This window comes from Dasypus novemcinctus, chromosome 20 (genome assembly GCF_030445035.2).
Source record: "Dasypus novemcinctus isolate mDasNov1 chromosome 20, mDasNov1.1.hap2, whole genome shotgun sequence".
NCBI lineage: Eukaryota > Metazoa > Chordata > Mammalia > Cingulata > Dasypodidae > Dasypus > Dasypus novemcinctus.
In genome coordinates, this window is record NC_080692.1 from 28,590,274 (window position 1) to 28,616,519 (window position 26,246).

The 26,246-nt window shown below is 46.3% G+C and overlaps 1 protein-coding gene across 2 annotated transcripts; it reads right to left on the bottom strand.

The window, feature by feature from the left end:
* Positions 1-221: 221 nt before the first annotated feature.
* On the bottom strand, positions 222-23,802 carry FOXJ2 (forkhead box J2). Of its 2 annotated transcripts, none has more exons than XM_004455266.4 (12): positions 23,725-23,802; positions 22,299-22,512; positions 15,941-16,287; positions 14,688-14,762; positions 13,861-13,929; positions 13,535-13,675; positions 12,875-13,073; positions 9,095-9,481; positions 6,853-6,954; positions 4,888-5,097; positions 4,155-4,253; positions 222-2,919 (listed from the first exon to the last, which is right to left on the bottom strand). In XM_004455266.4, the coding sequence occupies exons 3-12, from the start codon at positions 16,271-16,273 to the stop codon at positions 2,831-2,833; spliced, it is 1,704 nt and encodes a 567-aa protein (XP_004455323.1). In that variant the 5' UTR covers positions 16,274-16,287; positions 22,299-22,512; positions 23,725-23,802; the 3' UTR covers positions 222-2,830. The 2 variants fall into 2 exon arrangements, with proteins under 2 accessions (XP_004455323.1, XP_058138710.1); XM_058282727.1 differs by lacking the exon at positions 23,725-23,802 and adding an exon at positions 23,355-23,437.
* Between the last annotated feature and the right edge of the window lie 2,444 nt (positions 23,803-26,246).

The window sequence follows — 26,246 nt, forward strand, 5'->3', positions numbered from 1 at the left end:
TTTGATTGCATTTGAAAAGAGGAATGTTGAAGGGGTGGCTTTAATTCTTCTTTCCCATCAGTCTTACAAAAAAACTCAGGGTCAATGAATTAATCCCAGTGCTGGGGGAAGGGGGTACTGGAGGAGGGAACTAAAGGACAACTGAAAGCAAATGCTTTCTCATTTTTCCCTTTCTAATCCAGCAAAGAGAAACTTAACACCAGCACCAGTCAAACTATAAATGTTCTTTTTGTTTTTTATTAAGAAAGCATGCAAAAAACAACAACAACTTGTGAGACCACATACCCCTTCCCAGCCTGCACCAACGCAAAGCATTATGGGTGGTATGAAGGACTCAACAAATCCGAAACATGGGGGTTGAGGAGAGGAAGGCAGAGAGGGGTGGATCTACACCAAATAATTGTTCCTTCTGTCCCTCTCCTCCACTTTCTCCCTTATTTCCTTTTGTAGGCAGTAAGCTCCTGCAATTTTGCACACATCACCCAATACAACAACAATGACTATACTTCACGTCCAGCAAGCGCTGGACAAATAAGAAAAAGTAATATTCTTTCCATTTCATGGAGGGGAGGGGAAACTGAGGCCCAAAGAAAGTCGGGTTTTTCCTGTGCCATTTAGCAGGCAGAGCTGGGCGGAGAGGAGCTAGAATCCTAGGAGGCCTGATGGGTAATCTCCAGGCCTGGCTCTAAACTTCAGTTACCCTGGCTGCTCACCAGGGTTCTCAATGAAATTAGTTTTCAGAAGATACAGGTGAATTACAAACAAGGGACATTTTCATGTATGTCTCAGTCTACCCTTGCAAATGCTGTATGGATCTGAGCGGGAATGAGGTTTAGAAAACAGGTGTGATAATTTGCAAAGAGGAGAATCTTGGAGAGAACTGATGAGAAGTTTCCTGTAAGAGGCACCTTGATTGGAAGGAAAAAGGAAGAGATGCCACCCTGTAACAGAAACTCTCCCCTCCCCAATGGGAAATATTATGTTGTACTTCAACCCCACCAACTACCCTCCAACACAATGGAGGATTCAAGCCATTCAATGCCCATTTCTTTCTTACAAAAGCGTCAAAGAGATAAAGTGCCCTTTAGTTAACTGCCATTTCTTGCCCCTTTACTCAGCTTCACTAGACTTCTTCAACAAACTCTCACAAAAAACTCCCTTCCACAGAAAGGAAAGCAGTGAATGAAAAGGAAAAAAGGCGAGCAGAAACCCAAATCTCTTGGAAATCATGAGTAAATAAAAGAATCTGAGCAAAAAGTTCCAAAGAGAAGTCAGAGAGAGAGAGCAGCCTTGTCCATTCCACCCATTCTGTCCTACAGCTTCCAGAAAGAGAAAATGCAGTGAAATGGAAACAGAAGTAAAACTATTTTCTCCCTCATAACTAAAATTCAACAGTGAACATTAAATATACACTGAGTGAGAGCTAAGTTACCCTATTTCTTTTTCTGGGAGTTGTCTTTGGCCCTCATCGGATTCTTGCCTCTAGAATTTACTCCCTTCTACCAATTTCCTTCACCACTCAAAAGCCTCATTGCAAAAGCTTCAGCCTCAATGATCTGGATTCCAAGACAAGCATTTGTCTATATATTTAAATAACTGAAATATCTCCTAGGCATGTCTATGCCAGCTCCCTTTACCTCTCCCCACTCACCTACCACCAATACTATAGATTTGATTCTGTCATGAGAGATGGGAAAAGAGATTCTCATCATGTCCTAGGACATGCTGAAAGAATTATAATGGTTCCTTTTTCTTTCTTAAGAATCCCAGAAAATAGGGGGAAAGATTAAATGGGTAGAAGATTTGGCCAAACAACCAAAGAAGAACAAAGTAATATTTGCTGAATGGGAAAAGGGGGATGGATGGATGAAAATTTATAAATACAAATGGAAGCCACAGTTAATTTGAAGAGGAAACTAGTTTTAAAAAGCCAAAATGGGTAAGTCAAACACATTTCCAAGTAGGTGAACCTATGTTATTAGTTGTCCTTATGCCCTACCATAGAAGCAGAATTCTAAGACTAGCCCTATGTCTTAGAGTAAATGGCTAGGAATAAGTCATTGGAAGCTTATTTCACATGGCACACCCAATTCAGACTGATTTATAAACCAGCACCCCTCTATGGTATTTTACTCCCCCCAACCCAGGCCTCTTATTTCACTAGGATTTTATTGTCATCCTCCTCCACCACCATCATCACCCGTACCCTTGATGGGGAATGAGAACTGGCAGAAGTAAGGACTGAAGGTATGAAGGGACAGGGAAGAGCTCAGAGGACAGAATTAGCACCATTGAGTAAAACCTGCAAATTATGGCTGCCAGGCAGTGTTTTAGACCTTTTACTTGATAGTGTGGCCTCTCCAGTCCAAGACTGAAATTGACAGGAACAGAAAATAATTTAGGGCCAAAAAGTCGGATGAGCGTTGCATTTCTCAAAGAGAAAGGTAAGTCAGGGTTTGGAACCTTTCTCATTCACTACCATGGCCTCACCTCCTTGCCTGATGTTTTAAATAAGCAAGGGGTGGACGTGGTCCATGGTGTAGGGCAGGGTCAGGAGACTGGGGAAAGCACATAACCAATAATAATAATAATAGAAGAAGAAAAGAATTAGGAAAAAACAGGAAGGAAGAGAAGAAGAGTGACGCAGGAAGGAAGGGCTATCTTCGGCAGCATTTTGCGGTGGCTTCTCTAACAGAGAAAGAAAAAAAAAAACAGGATATATATCTATACACAGGCAAGGGGGGTTATGGATGGGCCGGGCTGGGCTGCCCTCTCCCACTGCCAGACTTCACTGCCTGGCCCTGGGCTGATGTCCACACTCGATGACACACTAAGTGATCAAGTCCCAGTCGAAGTCATCAGGGATCTCCTCGCTGGCACCAGGAGGTGGGACTGGTGGCCGAGGGACCATATGGTGTGCTGTCAGAAGAAAGGAAGAGGTTAAATAAGGAACGTGGATGGGACAGTGTTCAGCCCAAAAGAATACCACATAATTTTTCCTTATCTGCCCAGAGTTATTTTTGTTGCAGGCCACCATTTCAGTGAGGTCTCAAGAAGTAAACTAGGGAAACAGACTTTGGCCCAGTGGTTAGGGCGTCCGTCTACCACATGGGAGGTCCGCGGTTCAAGCCCCGGGCCTCCTTGACCCGTGTGGAGCTGGCCCAAGCGCAGTGCTGATGCGCGCAAGGAGTGCCGTGCCACACAGGGGTGTCCCCCGCGTAGGGGAGCCCCACGCGCAAGGAGTGCACCTATAAGGAGAGCCGCCCAGCGCGAAGGAGGGAGCAGCCTGCCAAGGAATGGCGCCGCCCACACTTCCCGTGCCGCTGACGACAACAGAAGCGGACAAAGAAACAAGACGCAGCAAAAAGACACAGAAAACAGACAACCGGGGGAGGGGAGGGGAATTAAATAAATAAATAAATAAATCTTTTAAAAAAAAAAAAAAAAGAAGTAAACTAGCATCAGTGGTCACATGGCAATAAAATATTACAGAGTCATTAAAATTATATTCATGAAGATTATGTAGCAATGATGAAAAAACACAGGATGTCCTAGTATATGAAATAGAAATACAGAAATTTGCATTTATATTACATGGACAGGGAGTCAGATATCATCCCAAAAATTGACAACACTTGTGGTTCAGAAGGATAATGATTTTTCTAAAATATATTTAAATGTGAAGGATCTGTTCATTTTGTACGATTTATGGCAATTTAGGGTCTCCCCACTTCCCCCTATCAGAGAGAGCTGGATCCTAGACTGCTGATACTAAAGGTCAGGTGACAGGAGAACAGACACTGGCCTGAAGCAGGCAGGTTTATGTAACAAATCCATTTTATTTATTTAAGTACATTCTCCATCTAGACCCAAAGCTAGATATAAATGTACTTAATTACCTATCTTTTGCTTATACTTATGCTTTTACTTTACTTTCTTTCATTTTCATAGATCCGAGCTAATTTTCAAGTTAATCTACTTCTCCCCTGACAGACACCTCCCTAGCAGGTGGCCCACCCACCCACCTAGGGAATCGTGATGGGCTGCCCCGTACTGGCCGGTGCAGGCAGCAGGGCAGAGAATACAGACACAGAGCCATGAGGAAGTGAAACAAGCCATCAGGGAAGAGAGAGAAGCAGCTTCCTGGGTTTTACCTGGGCGATTGTATCCTGCTGAGTCCTGGGTGGGGATTGGGTACATCGGTGATGGGCCAGGGTAGAGGTGGGAGGCCTGTGGGTGCACATAAGAGTTCACTGCCAAAGAAAGACAAGACTTACTTGAGTGGGAGCACTGTACACGATGAAGCAGGGTCCCAATAGAGGAGGAAAACTATACCCTCCCTCTCCTTGATCTCCTTCTCCCTTCCCTGCCCTTTCCATAATTCCTGCATACACAAAGGCTTTCTGCAGAAGCTGTGAGTCTTCGCCACTTAGGGTAAAAAGGAACTGGACACTGGAGCTATGAAATATCCAAGATATTAGAAGGATGACAGATATAGAAATGTGACTACCAAAATCCCTCTCATTTCATTGGTTTGTAGATCACCCAAATGCAGAGCATCATGCTCCATCTGATACAAAGTAGGAGTTAATACTGAGCCACAAATTTGGGATGGGGGCTTTCCCGAACAAATCTCCTCCTTTATTTTAAATAATTCTGATCTCCCAAACCAAGAGTTCTAAAAAGGTATCCAATAGCATATTTCTTTTCTATTTTTTAGTATAGGACTTTGCTGATTCATTAGATATTCTATCAATGTACCTGACAAACCAGTCCCTCTGCTCAGTTTGGATCGGTGCCCTGGCATGACTTTTCTCCATTCCCTTTCACCTAACCCTCCCTTTCATCACAGTCATCTCCTCCTTGGCAACCTGCTTTGTGCAGTACCTTGATTTAAGGCCGGCTCCTGTTTGCCACTGGTGAGAGCACAGGAGTCAGCCATTCGGGCAGGGGCTGGCGGTCGATGGGAGCCCCCTTGGGAGGGCACGTGACCAGTCTGAGTAAGGAAGTGATTGAGGGAGTCACACAGATTGGCAATGTGATGCTGGTCAAGGCTCCAGTTCTTCTGCTCTGCCTGTCGCAGGCTCTCCATCAGTTCTACAAAGAGGGAGGAAAGTTGATGGTAACCCTGCCCAGGCATCACAACTCCTACTCGACCTACCCCAATGTCACTGTCTCAATCATATCATCAATCAGCCCCACTGACGATGTACATTAGCAGGTGTTTACATTTCTTAGAGTTCTACATTTTCAAACACTCCTTCTATTTCCTCTTTACTCAATTTTTATTATTATTTACACCTTACTGGTGAATAAAACAAAACTTCAAACCTATAGTTAGTACTAGAATTGATAGGTTTATGTCCAAGAGACTTAAATCTTTGGGCTGTCCATGTACCAGCTGGGCCCTGAATGTCAACAGAGTTGCAACACCTACTCTCCAGTTCACTGGACTCACCCAGGACAACTAATAAGGAGATAATGATGGCCAACAACCATCCCCAAGGAACACAGAGAGTCTATAACTACAAGCAAGATAGTCCCATCCATCTGCCCCATGAGATCTAGGCCCCCTCTAGAATCCTCAGGATTGAGGAATGAATGATGGACTAGAGTAGACTTACGGGTATTCTAGTACAGACTTATAGTTATTCTAGCAATGGAAGAACTTTTATCATTGAAGTGGAGGCAGTGGCCACTGGAGATTCTAAGGGGAGGGAGAAGGAAAAATAGGTGTAATATGGGGCATTTTGGGAACATTGGAATTATCCTAAATGATATTGCAATGACAGATACAGGCCATTATATATCTTGTCATAACTTACAAGATTGTATGGGAAAGAGTTTAAACTATAATGTAAACTATCATCCACACATAGTGGCAATGTTTCAATATGTGTTCATGAATTATAACAAATGCACCACACAAATGAAGGATGTTGTTAATGTGGGAAAGTGTGGGAGGGGCAGGGAGTGGGGCATATGGGGATCCCCCACATTTTTTATGTAACATGTAATCTAAGAATCTTAAAAAAAAAAGTTTTTTTTTTAAATACTAAAAAAAGAAAAAGAAAAGAAAGTATACCTAGGGAAGAGTAAAACAAAATAAAATAAAATAAATATCTGACAGGGAAGTGGCTGTGGCTCAATCAGTTGGGCTCCCGTCTACCATATGGGAGGCCCTGGGTTCACATTCCAGGGCCTCCTTGTAAAGGCAGGCTCACCCACACACTGCGGAGAGCAACTGACCTGGGCACCACGGAGTGCCGCCAGCCCACTGGCGCCATGGAGACCCGACTCAGGAAGGTGACAGAACAAAAAGGGAGATAAGCAAAAACACAGAAGTGTGTGCACCAAATGGACACAAAGAGCAGACAGCAAGCAAGCTGCAAGGTGGGAGGGGAATAAATATAAACAAAACAAAATATAGACACAGAAGAATGCACAGTGAATGGACACAGAAAGCAGACAGCAAGCAAAAAAAAAAAAAAAAATCAGTACCTGACAAAAAAATTTTCAAAGCAATAGAAGGAATTAGCCATGGTCACATTGTCATTAGTGGTGACAAAATAGAAAATCATGGTCTTAACATCTGAATTCCCAAGAGATTTTCCAATCCCAAAGATAACACTGACAAGGAAAAACCACCATCATATTTTAAGTTATGGCAAAATTAAATTGAAAACAATATTAGTATCACCCACCTTGTACAATATGGACTGGAAATAATGAAATCCTCAGTCCCCAAACTTCACTTAACCATCTCCCTCTGGTTCTAATTTCTACTGAGTTTTTCCACATGGAATTTATCATATCCCTCTTTTCTCCAGACATCATCGTTTGATCACTAACCTGAGAACTGTGACTGCTCTATGCTGGACCAATTGAGCCGATTCACCATCTTGAAGCTTTCCTTTAAGGAGTCAATATTGGAGCACCAGTCAGGAGGAAACACTGTAAAGAGGAGGGAAGAGTGAGTAACAGAGTGAAGTATAAGAGAGCAGTCAACTGATACTGGTCTGAACACAAGCAAAATCCTTGCATTTTACACACCAATGTTCATAGAAGCATTATTCACAATTGCTAAAAGATGGAAACAACCCCAGCGTCCATCAACCAATGAAAGGATAAAAATGTGGTATATACATACAATGGAATATTATTTGGCTCTAAGAAGGAATGAAGTCCTGATGCATGAGCCAACATGGATGAACTCTGAGGACACTACGTTGAGTGAAATAAGCCAGACACAAAAGGAAAAATATTGTATGGTATTACTACTATGAACTAATTACAATGAGTAAGCTCATGGAGTTCAAATCTAGAGTATAGGTTACCAGGAGATAGAATGAGGGTAGAGAATGGGAAGCTGATGCTTAATGTGCGCAGACTGTAAATGTTTAGAAATAGATAGAGGTAGCACATTATTGAGAGTGTAATTAATAGCACTGATTTACGAGTGTGATTATAGTTGAAAGGACAAGTTTAGGGTTGTATATATCAATAGAAGGAAAGCTAAAGGATACACTTCAGACTGTATAACATAGTGAGCCCAGTTGTGGATGATGACTGTGGTTAATAGTACAAATATAAGAATGTTCTTCCATAAACTAGAACAAGTGTATGTCACTAATACAAGGTGTTCATATAGGGTGGTGTATGTGAAAAAATACAACTAATGCAAATTATGGACTATAGTTAAAACAGTAATACTGTAATATTTTTTCATCAATTGTAACAAAGGTACTATACCAATGCTAAGAGTCAATAACAGACGGGGTTAAAGGGGCATGGGGTTTTTCTTTTAGGAGTCATGAAAATGTGTCCTAAAACTGATTGTGGTGATGAATATACAACTGTGATTATACTGAGGGTCACTGGTTGTACACTTTGTTTTTTTTTTTTTTTTTTAAAGATTTATTTATTTATTTATTTCTCTCCTCTCCTCCCCCCAACTGTCTGCTCTCTGTGTCCATTCACGGTGTGTTCTTCTGTGACCGCTTCCATCCTTATCAGTGGCACTGGGGATCTGTGTTTCTTTTTGTTGCGTCATCTTGCTGCGTCATCTCTCCGTGTGTGCAGCGCCATTCTTGGGCAGGCTGCACTTTCTTTCGCATTGGGCGGCTCTCCTTACAGGGCGCACTCCTTGCGCGTGGGGCTCTCCTACATGGGGGACAACCCTGAGTGGCAGGGCACTCCTTGCACGCATCAGCACTGCACATGGGCCAGTTCCACACAGGTCAAGGAGGCCTGGGGTTTGAACCGCGGACCTCCCATGTAGTAGACAGACACCCTATCCATTGGGCCAAGTCCGCTTCCCTGGTTGTACACTTTGGATGGACTGTATCATGTATAAATAAAATTGTTAAAAAAAAAAAAGTCCTTGCATCCACACAAGTTATTGGTTGCATTACCAAGATAATTTTGCAATCAAAAGCAATCTAAAACTTTCTAAGCTTTAGTTACAGTCCAGCCCATAGGCAAGGAGAATATGTAAAACAATTCTAATTTGGGAAGCAGACTTGGCCCAGCAGTTAGGGTGTCAGTCTACCACATGGGAGGTCCATGGTTCAAACCCTGGGCCTCCTTGACCCGTGTGGAGCTGGCCCATGCACAGTGCTGATGCACGCAAGGAGTGCCCTGCCATGCATGGGTGTCCCCCCGTAGGGGAGCCCCACATGCAAGGAATGCACCCCATAAGGAGAGCTGCCCAGCCCGAGAAAAGTGCAGCCTGCCCAGGAATGGCGCCACACACACAGAGAGCTGACACAAGATGATGCAGCAAAAAGAAAACACACATTCCCGTGCCGCTGACAACAGAAGCGGACAAAGAAGACGCAGCAAATAGACACAGAGAACAGACAACCAAGGTGGGGGAGAAGGGGAGAGAAATAAATAAATAAATAAATCTTTAAAAAAAAAAAAACAATTCTAATTTGACCAAGAATTCCATAATACAGGGCTCTAGGTAGCAACTTCCATTGGCTCAGATGACCTCTCATGGGGAGGCGAGGCTAAAACGTCCATTATTAGTGTCCTAACTGATGGCACCTCCATGCCAGGGTCATTCTGCCCCACCCCTCTCCTCACTCACCAAAGCCAGCACTGCTGATCGGAGCCTGGCCCTGTGCCTGTGGCTGTGGCGGCGGCTGCTGGGCCGCGTGGGGGTGCGGATGGTGCTGATGAGGGTGGTAGCCTCCGTGCTGCATTGGGGGCGGGTGCATGGCCATCACAGGGGCAGGCCCATAGCCTTCAGCACCGGCTTGCTTTCCCCCTGCTGGGGCACATCCATCGGGGCTTGGGGTGTGCAGTGGTGGGGCACCCCCGACGGCCGAGGGGCCCTGGGCTGGTGGTGGCGGCGGCTGCGACTGCTGAGGAGGTGGCTGTGGCGCTGGCTGCTGCTGCTGTGGAGGCGGCGGCTGCTGCTGGTACATGTAGTAGTTGTTAGAGGGCGGCATGTCCCCCAGGAGAGTCGAGAAGCCTGCGGGGCGGGGAGGAAGCCGGCAAGTGACTTGGGCAACAACACAGGTTTCACTAAACAGGACTTCCACTGGGTTGAGACAGGGCAGCAGCACACAGAAACCCCACAGCTAAAGGACAAGAGTGTTCTGGGACAGAAAGGACGCCCCAGCTGTCCAGGCAGGTGTAACAGACAGGAAAGTAGTCAGCTTAGGTGGAGCCTTGGCAGCGTGGCAGCTGCTGGGATGCCAGTGTCTACCTTTTTATGCCACTTTTTAGGGATTTTAGCATAGGCCTGGAATCACGGTTTCAAAAAAAGTCAAACAATAGAAGTTAAAAGAGTAAATTATAAATGGAACACGTCCATTGGGCACCTGTTCTCTCCTCCTCTTTATTGTCCCTACACTCCCCTCCCCTTATCTCTTCCTTCTTTTCCCTATCATTAGATGGAGCTCGGGTGAATGCCGGTGCAGGGATGGATTCCTATCTCAAGCAGATCAGGCAGGGATCTTTCTTCTTTCAGTGGTAATTAAACCTGAGTGATCACTTTGCTGTCCTCACTCAATCTAACCCCTTACATTGTTTCTGGAAGTCCCTCTTTATTCCTTACCTCTGATTAACCAACCTCCTGAGTTGGATTCATTCCTCAAGCAAGCCTACAATCTTGGAACACAACTCTAGATATTGATCCCCTGGTATATAAGAGAAGAAATTCATGGCAATCAATATGTTCCCCAAAAAGGGACTCCTAACCACTTTTTTTTTTTAAAGATTTATTTTTTATTTCTCTCTCCCCCACTCCCCCAGTTGTCTGCTCTCTGTGTCCATTCACTGTGTATTCTACTGTGACACTTCTCTCTTTATCAGCGGCACCAGGAATCTGTGTTTCTTTTTGTTGTGTCATCTTGTTGTGTCAGCTCTCCATGTGTGCAGCACCATTCCTGGGCAGGCTGCACTTTCTTTCGCACTGGGCAGCTCTCCTTACGGGGCGCACTCCTTGCGTGTGGGGCTCCCCTACACGGGGGCACCCCTGTATGGCATGGCACCCCTGTATGGCATGGCACTCCTTGCACACATCAGCACTGCGCATGGGCACTGCCCATGGGCCAGCTCCACATGGGTCAAGGAGGCCTGGGGTTTGAACCGTGGACCTCCCATGTGGTAGGTGGATGCCCTATCCATTGGGCCAAGTCCACTTCCCCTAACTACTTTTTATCATTCCATTTGGTTCCTGATGCCTACACTGCCACTGCACAAAGCAAGAATATCTGATGTCTCACCTGAAGTCTTAAACTCACCTAACTCTAATTTGTTAAAAGAAAAAAGAATACAGGAATTGCATAGGGATAAACCATATGATCTCTCAAGGAGATTCTCTATAAGGATGTATTTTCACAGAATACTTAGGGAAATTTAAATATGGAAGAGTGATTAGCTGATATTTAAGAAGTATGAGGGGGAAGCAGACTTGGCCCTATGGATAGGGCATCTGCCTACTACATGGGAGGTCCGCGGTTCAAACCCCAGGCCTCCTTGACCCGTGTGGAGCTGGCCCATGCGCAGTGCTGATGTGCGCAAGGAGTGCCGTGCCATGCAGGGGTGTCCCCCATGTAGGGGAGCCCCACACGCAAGGAGTGCGCCCCATAAGGAGAGCCGCCCAGGGCAAAAGAAAGTTCAGCCTGCCCAGGAATGGAGCCGCACACACGGAGAGCTGACACAGCAACGTGATGCAACAAAGAGACACAGATTCCCGGTGCTGCTGATAAGGACAGAAGCGGTCGCAGAAGAACACACAGCGAATGGACAGAGAGAGCAGACAACTGGGGGGTTGGAGGGGGAAGGGGAGAGAAATTTTTAAAATAAATAAATAAATAATTAGGAAAAAAAAAGAAATGCAAATTAAAACCAAGGTGCTATACCAAAACAAAAGAAGTCCTGGGAGGAAGCCGATTTGGCTCAACTGATAAAGCATCTGCCTACCACATGGGAGGTCCAGGGCTCAAACCCAGGTACTCCTGACCTGTGTGGTGAGCTGGCCCACACACAGTGCTTATGTGTGCAAGGAGTGCCGTGCTACGTGGGGTGACCCCCGTGTAGGGGAGCCCCACGCGCAAGGAGTAAGCCCCGTATGAAAAAAGCACAGCCTGCCCGGGAGTGGCGCCACACACACAGAGAGCTGACACAGCAACGTGATGCAACAAAAAGAGACATAGATTCCCAGTGTCGCTGACAAGAATACAAGCAAACACAGAAGAACACACAGCAAATGGACACAGAAAGCAGACAACTGGGGGCAGGGGGAAGGGGAGAGAAATAAAATTTTTTAAAAAAAGAAGTATTGGGAAGTGGATTTGGATCAACAGATAGCACATTTGACTGTCACATGGGAGGCCCAGGGTTCAAACCCAGGGCCTCCTGACCCATGTGGTGAGCTGGCCCACGTGCAGTGCGGATGCACGCAAGGAGTGGCCTGCCACACAGGGGTGTCCCCCGCATAGGGAAGCCCCATGTGCAAAGAGTGCGCCCCGTAAGGAGAGCCGCCCCGCATGAAAAAAGCACAGCCTGTCCAGGAGTGGCGCCGCACACACAGAGAGAGCTGACACAGCAACGTGACGCAACAAAAAGAGACACAGATTTCCAGTGCCGCTGACAAGAATGCAAGTGGACATGGAAGAACACACAGCAAATGGACACAGAGAGCAGACAATGGGGGGGCAGGGAAGGGGAGAGAAATAAATTAAAAATATATCTTAAAAAATATATACTAAAAAAAAGGTATTGTGCTAAGAGTGATGATGGCATGAGGGATAGCTAAAAAGAAAAGTCTTCATAATTTATGGATGCTTACTGAAATACTATTTAAGGGTAGAATGACACAATGCCTGGGAATTGCTTTAAAATATTGCAATTTCTTTTTAAAATCCCAGGACGGCGACGGTGGAAGTGGTGGTATATGAAACAGGTTTATCAAAATATTGGTAACTGTTAAAGTTGATGATAGTACCTGGGGACTTATTACATTACTCTATCTGCTTTTGCATCTGTTTGAAAATTTTTATAGCAAAAAGTAACAAATACGAATATGCTAAACAAAATCATAATTGTTCTCACACTGAAACAGAGGGTAAAGGGTACAACTGCTGTCCCCTAGTGGTCATCTTCTAAATGACTAGCTCGCAGTCATAAAATCACTGCTCATAGTCTAAAACGGGTTCTTCCAACCCGATTTCTGAAACTAATAATCCAGACCCTCCCCTGAAATAACTCTCTCCAGAACTAAGTCACAAGAGCTTGACGCCAGATAATTTTAGATCAAGACATATTCGTCTTACCAGTGACTAGCCTGCTCTCAGGTCAAAAAATAAGAAAGATAATAATAAAAATAAAAAACACATGCCCACGCCTCCATGCTCACCATGCTGAGAGGAAGAGGATGACTTCTCCAGCATGGATTTGTAGAGGTTGCGGAAGGACCAGCTCAGATCCTGAAAGTTGATCTCGGAGTAGGAGAATTTGAAGTCATGGTTGGTGTTGTAAAGGGGAGGGGGACCCTCAGCGCCTTCTCGGCCTGGAGCCCCTGCTGCCACCGCACCGCCATCCACAGATCCTGTGCCCTGCAGAAAGAAGCACAAGAGACCTGACCCATGCCCTAGATGAGGGATAAATACCACCCTTCAGTGGGCCCCAAGGCCTCCTGCCTGTCCGCTTCACCCTCTCCTGCTAACTCTTCAATGATCCAGCATCATGTTCTCCTTTTCTCACCGGCTTTTACAGTACCCTGGCCTCTCTGTCCCATGCCTCTCTTCTTTAGCCATCCTTTCCCTATGTGACATGAATGGCCTTCTTTCCTTTCTCATATCCTTTTCAGCTCCGCTTTTCCTCTCCCCACTCCCCTTCTTTTTTTCCTGATCTTTCTCAGACTTCTGCTAAGCCTGTTCTCTCTTTGGGTTTCCCCTTCTTCCCCAACTTCTCTGCCTAACATATCACAAACACACAATACATAATTTTGAACAGGGAGATACCTGAATATATTCTACCATCCATCCAACCACCCACCGCCACCTCCGCTTCCCACCTGGCTGTAGCTGGCAATGGGCGTGGGGCTTTGAAGTGACATCTGAGGATTCCCTTCAGGAGGCAGCGAGGCTTCTCCACTCCCGGGAACGCCTCCCCGTGGGCTCTTGCTCACTTCCTGTTCTGGTGAGTCTTGGGATAGCTGAGGGTTGTAAAGGAAGAGAAATCTATATTCAGAGGCTAAATATCCTCCTGGTACCCAGGGTTTCACCTCTGTTGGCATTTCCTTCTTTACCCAAAATATAGGAAAGGCCGGAAAATACAGGCAAGGAGCTAGAAGGAGCAGCTGGCTCAGAAATGGCATCTCCCCATGGGGTGGACACTCACATCGTCATCTGGAGGGTGTCTTCTTTTTCGGGAGATGTCAGGGCAGGTGTCGATTGTCCAATAAGAGCCCTGGAAGGACAGCCCATTCCCACAGAGAACAAAATTGTTACACACAAAAGTATATATTTTCCTTTGGAAAAGTAGATATTAAGGAAGATTTTCACATAAAATAATAGTCATGTTAGGAAAAATGACTGGATATTTGCATGGACTCCTGAGGGTATGGCTATTGTTGAAAAATTACTTTGTCCTAAAAGCTCACTGAATTTGACAGAGGTACCCTGGGGTGTGAATATAAGCTCGATTGTTCTGGAGGGACAAAAAAATGGTATCTAATTAAAAGAATTGGAAATGTCCAAATGCATGCCCTCCCTTCCCCGTGTGACCTGAGGCATGACCTTCCTCAACCTTGACATCCACGTCCACCAGATGGAGAGAATGAGTCATCCCACTTCCCCTCTGAAGGTTTTGGGTTCTGAGGTTAAACTCAAGGGATCTGGGGAGAAAAAAGTTCCTACAAAGGTTAAATCCATTTCTCTACTTCTAGAAAGAGTGCCACACAAAAAAATGAAGGCATCAAAGTCAACCTTTTCATAAATATCTCTGTTTAAAAAGTCTATTTCACAGTTCTCCTTAGACACCCATTCTAGTTGGGGGGAGCACAAGCATGGCAACCAAGCTCTTCCTTTGAGGGAAAAAATAAAGCTGCTTCTCTAATTAAGACGATTTCCTCTTCTGGGTAATTAAAACAGCCACACGACTCTGGACTGTCAACTATTCATCTTTCCTTCCTGCTTCTCCCTTCTGTGCCTACAGCAGTATCTCACCTTCCCAGGGTCATCTCGAGGTCTGGGCACCTTCCGGAAACACTTGTTGAGAGAAAGGTTATGCCGAATTGAGTTCTGGGGAAGCAGAGAAGCAAGTCAGATCTGAGCATTGTGCAAAGCAGAAAATTTTCCAATAGGACACAGAGAGTCTGAAGAATATAATACACAACAAAGTTCAAGGATCAGGGTAAACTTTGCACCTCTTAACAATATTAACAGAGGAAATTATGTATGCAAGGGCAAGACAATGAGATAAGAAAAATGCGAAGGTCTTAAACTGATGGGAGGTAATAGCTACAGATTTGATTACAGGGTAATGTTGGAAATCTGACTATTTAGTTTTTCAGTCTTTCCACCCAACTAACAACAGTATATAAAGGCCTCAAAATCATATTCGCCCAGTTCTTCAAGCCCCTCTCTCTACAGCTGAAGTACAATGTTTTAAAACTGTTTATAAATTATGAGGTCACCTTTGTTTTCTCAATAAACTATAAAATGGTTACATCTGGAGGAAAGAAATGTTGCGTATATGCATTGGGTAGAGGTGTTGTGGTAACTGGCAGGGGTATATTTACAAAGGAAAAGCTGAATGGTCTCAATAGACTTAGGCTCATGATCTCCAGATTAACAGAGTTGAGGGAACTCCATTTAATGCCCATTCCTATGCAACAGTTGGCAAATGAGTCCTATTTCAAAAGACTAAGAACATCAGTCTTCCTTCTTTTGCTGGAAGAAGGGTACCCTTCTTCTTCACCTCCAGCCCAACGACATATCCTCTTATTACTTGTTTGGTGAATCTTTGGTGAAGGACCTAATTATACTATTCTTCGTATAAATTTTTCTAAAGAATATGATTATGTGCAATGGAGGTTATGGAAATCAGATGAGATTCCTATTTCTAGGTAGGAAGGAGCCACATCATGGCTTGCACAGTGACTTGAATAGAGCAGATTGGCAACAATAAATATTTGTGAAATGAATGCATCCTTTTTGAGGAATGAAAAGTTAAGAGGGTATGATGATCAATGTATCCTGCCATCCCCATAACTACACTTAGTGGCTTGGAATCGCTGGTGTTTTCCTGACGTAGCTTATGAAAGTTGTTCAATTCTGAAAAAAAGTAGGGGAGACGGGAGATTTTAAGTTCACACATCTTTGAGACTGGTCAGAATGAAATGGACCAGGTTACAGAAGAAACAAAAGTAGAGAAAAAGTTTGTTAAAGGCTAAACATCATTATGGAGGCAGTCCCACCTTCCAACCAATGCCAGCATTCTTGTAATAGGGGAAATTATCGCAGATCCAGCGGTAAATCTCACTGAGGGTCATCTTCTTGGCTGGAGAGGAGTTGATGGCATAGGTGATGAGGGTGGCATAGCTGTACCGTGGCTTGCCGTCCTGGTGGACTGCTGCTTCATCTTTGCTCAGGGTGGCATTTGGATCTGTGGGGGAGCCTGGTGGGCACTTTCGGCTGCCCCCTGGAGGCCCAGCCTGAGAGGCACTCCCAAGCTTCTCAATGGTAGCCCGGAGGGTCAGCTGGGGGAGCCAGTCTATGGAAGTGAGGCTACTCTCTAGGTCAGAAGCCATGGTACTTCTGGGTTCTGCAGATAAGAGGACAAAGAGAAAAGGGAAATAGAAGAGATGAATTTTAGCTCTGGTTTCTGGGCTAAGTAATACTCAAATCCTAGTCCTTGAAGGGAAGTAGACTTTCTTCCCACTAAAATTCCAATAGGAAACTTCTCATGAGACAACCCCTACCAACTGTCCCTAGAACCCCCAATCTGATACATCATCAATCATCCACCAGATAATGCAGGTTCCACCCTGCATCTCAACGTGGAACACAGACAAAAGGACTAAAGGAGAGATCAAGCCACCCACCAAATTACGCTTTTCCCTCGATTCTCTTTACTTACTGCAACGTAGTATTTTTGAACTATGTCAAAATAACATAAGAACACTCAGATACTAGGTAAAATTAGCCAAGGTCTATTCTCCAATTCTGTGACATCATATTTACACACAATATCCACAGATAGATCGCACAAATGAATATGTAAAGAGAAACAGTCTGATTAAACACAAATGTCTGCAAATGCAGCCCACCCCATCACTTGTAAAGATATTTTCTATCAGGTATATTATATTTTGAGCACTGGCCCTTTTTATCCCACACACATGTGCCTGTGAGGCATATCAGACTTAACCCAAGCATAAATTATACATGACAACCAGCAAAGGACAGATATGAGACCTACACCTATACAGTGGACCAGGCACAGAGATCACAATTAGATGTGCAGCATACATTACCAAGAGAGCACTAAGTCCCACACAGGTAACACATCCTGAGCTCACAGCTGCCCTCACACCTTTAAAGCCACCCCTGGCCTGCTCCCGCCCACAGACACCAACACCAGGAAGCACCAGCAGCAAGGACCTCCCACCTCTCCGCCCTGCTGGGCCAGGGAGACACCCAGCTGTGTGAGCACCGGTAACAATCAGATAGCCTGGCTAAAAATAGCCACTCTGGGGCTAAGAGCTGGCTCCCCTTCTCCCGCCCTCCTCTCCCGCCCTCCTTCCTTCCCAGCCCGGCACGGCAGGCTCACAGCACCTTCATGCAAACTCCCGGCGCTGCCAGACCGCCCACGCCTGATGTTTGCACGCCCTGCTGCCACCCACACAGCCTGGGCGCTCTTGCTGGCAGAGAGGTGCAGCCCGAGTGACGTCTTGGTGGGGGACGATAAGGAGCTATGGATGAGATCTGTATTGCAGGGTCTAGAAAGGCTGGCAGGAACCACTTGATAGCCATTTGGCACTCCCCTAGAGCTGATGCCAGCAACCCCCTAAGCACTTGCTGCCTAACAGGTTTGTGCCTGCACAACCCCCAGATTCCAGCTACATTTCTTCTTCAGTGCCCCTGCCGAAAGGTCCCACAGAGCGAGGGCTAGAATGCCTCAGAGTTGAGAATCCTGGGCAGAAACATACTTACGTGGGTTGTCTCTAAATCCACACCCAGGTATATGCACAAGCCTGTATATATGTGTACACACAAATCTATACATTTTGCAGTTAAAGGCTCAATCCCAAATATGATTGCATCCCCCTGGCTCCTGATCTCAACACATCTCAGCACACAGCTCATTCTGGCTAATGGTTCTTCTCCCCTTGACGCTTTCTCCGAAGGACCAGCAGTCTCACCAATTCCCTTCTCCCCTAAGGTCCCTGGCCCAGTAATCATGGCATGTACACACAGGTCTCCTGCCAGCTACACACCGACTTCACAATGCTCAAGGAAACACCTAAGTGCCCCAGGGTTGCAAACCAAGAATTGCTTGGCAGGAGAAAGAAAGAAAAAAAAAAAGTAAGTTTATAAATATTATCATGAAGGAGTTTTCCCTTTATCCAAAGCTCCTCTCCCCACCACCCTCATTTTCACCCCTCCACCATCTGGTCTATGTGAACTTGGAAAATAATGGGCATTTAATCATTTCAGGTAACTTCAGATCATCTTGCACTCTCTTAAGTCAAAGCACCACCACCTCTGCACTTGTGGGATACTCCTGTAGCCAGTGTATCCCAGCTAAACAGTACAGTGCCAATGAGCAGGTTCTCCCGGTATCCTCCCCAGAAGGGAAGACCTGTAAAGTTTTATGCTATACCCTATTATCTCTTGCTAAAGATCCCTAGGAGGGAAATGGACTTTGGCCCAGTGGTTAGGGCGTCCGTCTACCATATGGGAGGTCCGCGGTTCAAACCCTGGGCCTCCTTGACCCGTGTGGAGCTGGCCATGCGCAGTGCTGATGCGCGCAAGGAGTGCCGTGCCACGCAAGGGTGTCCCCCGCGTGGGGCAGCCCCACGCGCAAGGAGTGCGCCCGTGAGGAAAGCCGCCCAGCGTGAAAAGAAAGAGCAGCCTGCCCAGGAATGGCGCCGCCCACACTTCCTGTGCCGCTGACGACAACAGAAGCGGACAAAGAAACAAGACGCAGCAAATAGATACCAAGAACAGACAACCAGGGGAGGGGGGGAAATTAAATAAATAAATAAATCTTTAAAAAAAAAAAAAAAAAAAAAAGATCCCTAGGAAAGCTCAACTGAAGAGGCCTTCAGTGGATATTTCATCTGAAACTCTCCCAACACTAACACTAGACAGGGGTATCAGAGTGGATTGAAAGTGTTCAGAGGGCTTACAGAACCCATTTGGCACATGCCAATCACTACAAGTTCCTGAAAGGGAAGCGCTCTCAGCCTAGTTGGTGTTCTATGCCCTTCCCTTCCCTTATCTCAGCACCAGATTAGGCCACTGAGGTTCAACTGAAGCCTTCTTGCACCCTCCCAGGCAGCCCTCCTGATACTGCCCCAGCACTCAAATGAGATTCCAATCTTACAAGCTACATGAAGCTCCCAGCAGCCTGATCCTTCTGATCTTAGAGCACCATTCTCCTCTAACCCGTCCTACTTCCTCACTCCCTTCACTTCCCCATTCTTGAAGAGCAGCCCAATGTAGAACCTCAGCCTACCGAGGTTCCTCAGTTGTGTTCCCAGCCCTGACACTGACTCACTCAGGATCCCTAACCACCCCTTGCTCCCGAAGTCATGATGGTTGTTTCCCCCTTCAATAAATGCATGAGGTCATAAACCCCGCCGAAGCCTCTTCCCGGAGGGAAGTGAATGAAGCTTAATGAGCTTGTGGCTGCCACACATTCCAGGCTCCCCGAAATAATGGCATGAGGCTATTATTAGAAGGACAAACAAGAGGTACTTCCATTTCTCAGCCCAACCAACCTAGTTACCCAGACCTCTCTCCAGGTGGGCCTTGTGCCACCCGGCCTGGGGAGACCCTGAGTCAGGCCACATTCTTCTCTGAGTGCCACAAGACTGAAAGGAAATACCCATAAGAAACCAGCAAAGGCAGCCAAAGGGCAGGCTCCGTCACATCCACAGGACGTCTCCTGAAGACTACAGTACTGACGGAAACAGAGAAATTGATAGAAAGACATTCTGTAGGAATGGAAGACGGATCCTGGATGATACATGTAAGATACAAAATAACAGGCATAGTTTTCTTCTCATTTTATCTCAAAGGCCAGTAATTGTGCTCTGTAAGGTGTCAAGGCCAGGTATTAAGGAGTAAGAACTTCCTACTCTGTACAAAATGCCAAAACTAGCAGGGCAGAGGCTACGTGTACCACAGGAGGAGTCGGGCTGCCTGGGTTACAATCCTGGCTCCACCACCTACTGACTATGTAACCTCCAAGTTACTTAACCTCTCCATCTGTAAAACAGAGCTGGAAACCATACCTACATCGGAGGGCTGTTGTGAGGATTATCTTGAGTTAATATTTGTAAAGCACATTATAAATACTATATAAGTGTAGCTATTATTTTTGAATGGGGAAAAAAGGATCAAAATATTAGAAATTAAAAATTAGAAAACTGATAGACTGGAAGCAGTGAGCCTGCAATGGTTTGCATTGAAAGCCTGCACTAAGTCTGCAACATGATTTTCAGGACATCAGAACCTCAAACTTTTCCTTTGGAGACAGTATCATCCCAGTACTGACCAATGCCAGGAATAGGTGAATTCCAGGGATAAAGGAATGCAGGAATATTTTATCTTAACTCTCCAGGGGAGCTATGTCTAGTCATAAGCATGGTTTGGAAAATAGCACTTTCTAAATCATAGTGAATCTGATCCAACAGCCACCTGCTTCTAACTGATTCCACAGAGACAAGGAGAGTTGGGGAAACGGTGCAAACAGAGCCAGTTAAACTGTGTGGCAGTGGTATACCTGGAGGTGTTGTGACACAGTTCATCTGCACCATTTAAGAAGATGCATTCCAGCATCTGGCAAAGTACTTTGTAAGAAATGGGCTGCTGTTATATCAGGGTTGTCTCTTTCAAAAAGGGCAAGGAGGAGCTTCTGGAGTGAAGCACCAAGGCTCTCCATCGTTATGAGACCAGAGGTATTAGAAATGAAGCTCTCTAGGATAAACAGTCCCAGAAGAAGTCATGCTAGCCTGAGCCAGGGCTGCACTGCTGCTGGGGATGACTGTCATGCCTCCAATCCTGAGGGCTCCCACTGGTGAAGGAGACCAAGCCTTTCCCCCAAGCTGGGCATCCTTACCGCACCCTCTACAGGTCCTTGCATAGGGACACCTGCTTCTAGAGGCTACCAGAAGTATACGATTCTAGGTCATTGGAGGTTTAGTCTGAAAAACACTCCTGTACCTGCCTCCACACACATACCCACCCCAAACACAGAGATAGAGCCACGCTCACCTGAATTAAGGAACATATGCACAACGGTCTCTATCATAGCCCCACAAGCCTGTGGATTATAACCCTACCTCATACACCGCTACTGCTAACAGAGAGCTTCAGGACCAAGCAGATGTACTTACCGGCTCAGGTACCCACCCAAGGCCCAGACAGAAAGAGAAGGAGGAAACACAAAAGCCCACGTAAGGCAAAGCCTCCCACTTTGCCTTGCTGTGAGGTATAAAGTCCCTTGCAGAAGAAAAGGTACCCTGGGCAGGAATGGCAAGGCAGGAAGGCAGGTACCCAGCTAGTGACCCAAGGTCAAAAGGTAGGGCTCTGCTAAAAGCTCAGCCTGGGCTGAGAGGGGGGGCTCTCCTGGCATCTTTTTCTTGCTTTTTCAGAAGGTTCTGAGCTGTGGATGATTTCTGCTCCTATCTTACAAAGGAACACTTACACATAAAGTTCCAAGGACCCAGAACTGAACAAGAAACAGGAAGGGAGAAGAGGAGACTACTAAGAAAGAAATTCTAATATTATAGGCTCTTCAGAAGTCACATCTCCCTGATGGTCAACCTATTCAGATGGAAGACTGGAAGGAAGCTGCTCAGCAAGATTCCTCCCTTCCTGCACAAGAGCTGATTTCTCCTGAGGAACTGTCAGTGAGGACAGGAGCCGTACTGGCACCCTGGGCCAACATAAGGGAAGAACTTCAACCCAGGGGCTGGCGTTCCCTGCACTCTTTCAGTCTTCTTGCCTGGGGTCATGCAGGGCTTCCACTTTCCCTTCGGATTTTATGGGTAGGGGCACACATCCAGCCAGGAAGGGGAATGTCATGAGAAGAGGCCACAGGTTTCTGAAAGGGGGTGAGTGGGGAGCAGTCATCACAAGAGTGTGGGTTGGAAAGAACAGCTCTGGGGGCCATTAAGCTGACCTAGGTTACAGATAAGAAAAAGTAATCCTAGTGGAGGCCTAGGCAAGGCCCGGGCACCAGATAACATCATGAGGACCCACCTTCCGGGTCAAAATGGCCAAGGATGAACCGTGGTGTGGAAGTCTGGCCGGAATGTATCAATCATTACATACAATATGCATTGAGGACTGGAACAGCAACTGTTTTCTGATATCCCTTTGCCCTCAGCATGGAAACATCCACTTCCCAAGGGACCTTAGATGAACTCCACCCCCATAGTCCCCAAACACTACGAAACCATTTCTTACAGCCTTTACAGCAAGATGTGGGTTCGAATCCAGAAGCTCCCTCAGAACACGTTTTTCCAGAGGAGTCTACCCCAGAGGCACTACCCCCACTAGTGCCAAGAGATGGCAGAGAAGATGAAAGAAAGCACTAACCTGTCTCCAAGGCTCCCCCAGCAAAGGGAGGGAACCACCTGGTACTGGAGTTTGGGGTTGGAGGGATTCCCCTCTTCACAGGCACGTGGCGGGCCTCATTCTCAGTGGCTCTCCCAGTACTTGGCTGAGCCTTCCAGGCTGGGGAGGGGAACTGGGTCCCCTGAGGATGCGGAGCGGGATGCGGAGGTGGGGGAGGAGGAGAAGGAGGTCCTACCTGGGGAAGGTGGCACACCCCCCACACCCTGCCGGTTACCCTGGGGAGGAGGGGAGGAGCCTCTCCCAACCAGGAGTTGTCTCCTCCCCCTTGGGGGAGTCCCCCTCCCCCCCAAACTGGATCTTTCGGGGGTGGAGGGCTCTTTCTGTCTGCTGGAGGCCTGAGCGGAGGGGCTCTGCCCTGTTCCACTGTCTAGGTGCAAGGAAGTCGAGGCGGAGGTCTTCCCCGCTCCGAAGGGCGCCTCTTTCCTCGGAGTGTCCTCTGCTTCTGAATGTAAGGACCCCTCTCCCCTGTGAGTACTGGGTGGGATGGAGGGTGCCTACTCCATAGGCATGACCCCTTCTCTCTTTGCCGCAAAAGTCCTGAACTGCTGCGAGTGTGTTTGGAGGGGGCGGCACGCTGGGGTGGTCTCACTCTACTTCCTTTAGGAAAGATCGCCCCTTTCTACTTCTGGGGGTCTCCTCCCGGGCCAGTAAGGGGGGGTTCCCTCGCCCCTAGGAAGGAGAGACGCGTCCCCTCTACGGGTCTCTTCTAGCCCTCGCCCGAGCGGTAAGGGTCTTCTCTCCAACACAGGGAGAGGCGGTGCCCGCCCCCGCTCCCACTTCCACTCCTGGGGTGCCCCCGCGGGTGGGGCTTTCCTACTCCCCTCTCCCAGAGCTGGCCTGGGCAGCAGGGTCCGGGAGGCCGCAGCTCGAGACTCCCGGCACCGACTACTGTGGCGGCAGCGCCTCCTCTAGTCCCGTCCCGTCCGGGCCGCTCCCTTCGGCGCGTGGGGCTCCCCGCGCTGCCACCTCTGGGGCTCCCGCAGTCCCGGCTCCCAGGGAGCCAGAAGGCGGACGGACCGGGTCAGGGCTCGGCTCGGGCTCGGGCTCGGCTCGGCTCCGCTGCAGGCCCCGGCTCCTCCCCGGCCTCCGCGCCGCACTCCGCGCCCCTCCCCCTCCGCCTCCCCGCGCGGGTTAAGGAGGAGCGGGGCGGCCGAGACGCGGGCCCGCCGCGGGGCTGCGCGCTCCGCCCGATCGCCGCGCGCCGCCCGCCCGCGCCCCGCAGGACCCCCACCGCGCAGCCCGCAGCCCGGGGGCCGCGCCCCGCGCCCGGCTCCCCCCCGCCCCCGGCCGCTCGGCCCCGCGTCTCTTGCGGAGACAACCCTCCGCTCTCCAACCGGACAGTCCCTCCCGCACACTAGACAGCTGTCACCCATTCCAGGTCACAGACTCGGCAGCTCCGGCGCTCTGATCCGTTTTTCTCTCTGCTGTATTCTATGTGCAGATCAGCATCCCCAGAAGTTTTCTCAGAATGTCTGGTCTATTTCTGCCCCCTACCCCACCCCAGACCCACCTCCCAGACGGTTCGTACAGGGTCCTGGGAGCTGGGGCGAAGTTGATAAGTTACCCTGATAGCATGTGGAGTTCATTAAGTGCTTACTGAATGCATGAACGCATAAGATAACTGAGCGTGTAACGGAGAAAACTTTGGCAGTCCCTTGTTCAACAGAAGCCTGGTCAGCGAAGAGGGTACCCTGAGTCCTGCCTACTCAATAAACTGTTGCAAGGAGAAAAGGAAATTATCTATGTGAAAATGCTTTTAAAACTAGTTTTTTAGTATTAACAATTCCTGGAGTAATGAAAATGCTCTAAAAATGATTGAATCACAACTATGTGATTATGCAGAATACCATTGATTGTACACTTCGGATGGATTTATGTTTTATTAATATGTATCAAGAAAACGGATTTGTTTAAAAAACTGTACATTGCAATACACAAGCTGTACAATATACAAAATGCTTTTTATTTTTTTAGTTTTTTAGTTTTTTTTAGAATAGAAGGAAAGTAGTTTATTATTTTTTTTTGATTTTCAAAAAAAGATTATTCAAATCATCATCAAGATATTACTACTAACTATATTCTATGCTACATTTGGTGTATGTTTCCCCAACCCACTCTATTTTTATTTCTAATATATTTTTATTACAGAGGTTCTGAACTTACAAAATAATCATGCACATGTGTAGAAACCCCATACAACACTCCTTCACCAACACACCACACCATGGTGGAATATTTGTTGCAGAATACAAAATGCTTTTTAAACTGTACAATGTACAATATACAGACTGCACAATTTAATATTCAGTTCACTTTACCAGAGAATAAAATGTTCTCACAGTACAACCCTCTGTTCCAGGCAGGCCCTTCCAGAATAATCCCCCCTCAGAGTTAGAAAAGGTCACCAGGAACCCACCTCCACTTTTCCTTCTGAGGTCATACTATTTCCTTGCAAATTCTTATATATTCCACCTGTTGCCTTATTAAATTTTTCTCCAACCATTCTACTTTCTATCACACAAAATAATATGAGGGCAGAAATGTCCGTGAAATATTTGAATCATTCAAAGACAGACTGCATACTTAAAATTACAGCTTGACGGGAAGTGAATGTGGCTCAAGCAATTGGGTATTGGGCACCTCGCTCCCACATGGGAAATTGCAGTTTGGTTCCCATGCCTCCTAAAAAAAAAAAAGAAGAAGAAGAGAAGCAGACACAGAGAGCACACAATGAACAGAGAGCAGACAGCGTGTGCAAACAATGGGGGTGGGGTAGAAATAAGTAAAAATAAACCTTTAAAAAAAATACACTTGATGATGTTTCACCGACAGACAGTAAAATCTTTTGTCTTCTGCCTAAGTATATAATACCATATTTTATTTCAATTATGTGTCTATATTATAATTACATTATATTTACAATATGCTAGGCATTGTGCTAAGCACTTTGCATGTATTATCCTATTTCATTCTTGTATCAATCCCATTAGGGACTGTTTTATACCTATCTTACGGATAAGAAAACTGACTTATCTCATGAGCTATTGACTGTGTCCAAATTTTCATACTTGATAAATGACTGTAAAGCCCCAGCTCTTAACCTCTGTACCATTGTACAGAGCTGTCAGAAGCAAAAGTCATCCTCAAACTAGAAGCCCATAAAGTCCAGCTGAGCCATTTCTTCCTGCCAATGTTTCCAATATTTAGGTATAAAGCTGTACTTTTTCCCCTTTGTGAGGCATTAATTCATTTTCCTATGTGCTGCTACAGAGAAAAATAATTTGGCAACAAATTTTTGTTGCTACACGTTGGATGTTTTATGAGTTTTTTTCAACCCTTTTTGGACATTTTCTATGTATATAGAATTTCAGGTCCCGGACCTCGTACATGGAAGCAAGTGCTCAACCACTTGAGCTACATCTGCTCCCCACTTATGTAATTTTTTAAATGAAAAATTCATAAGCATGATTTGGCTTGGTTTAATTGCGCCCTAAGATGGGGGAAGCACTTGCATTCATTCTTCCCTTGCTTTCTTTTAAGAAAGGTAATATGTAGCAGCATAAAATACAGTCACTGAAACATGCAAGGAATCAAAATATAATGATCCACCCTGACATAGACCAACAGACAAACGATTTGTTTAGGAATATTTATTAAACAAAAACAGCATTTTTGCACATCAAAATATTCTAGCTGTTATGTCAAGAATGTATAATTCTTCTTGAATAAAACTCTTCATCATAATATTGGTGACTAATATGATACAATACACATTTTTGGAGTATTTATTGAAGACCTAAATATTATCTGATACATAATATAGCGAATAAGAGAACACCCTACAGGGATTCGAATACCATCTTTAGCATTCAATAACCGTGAGACCTTGGGTAAGTCATTTAACTGCTC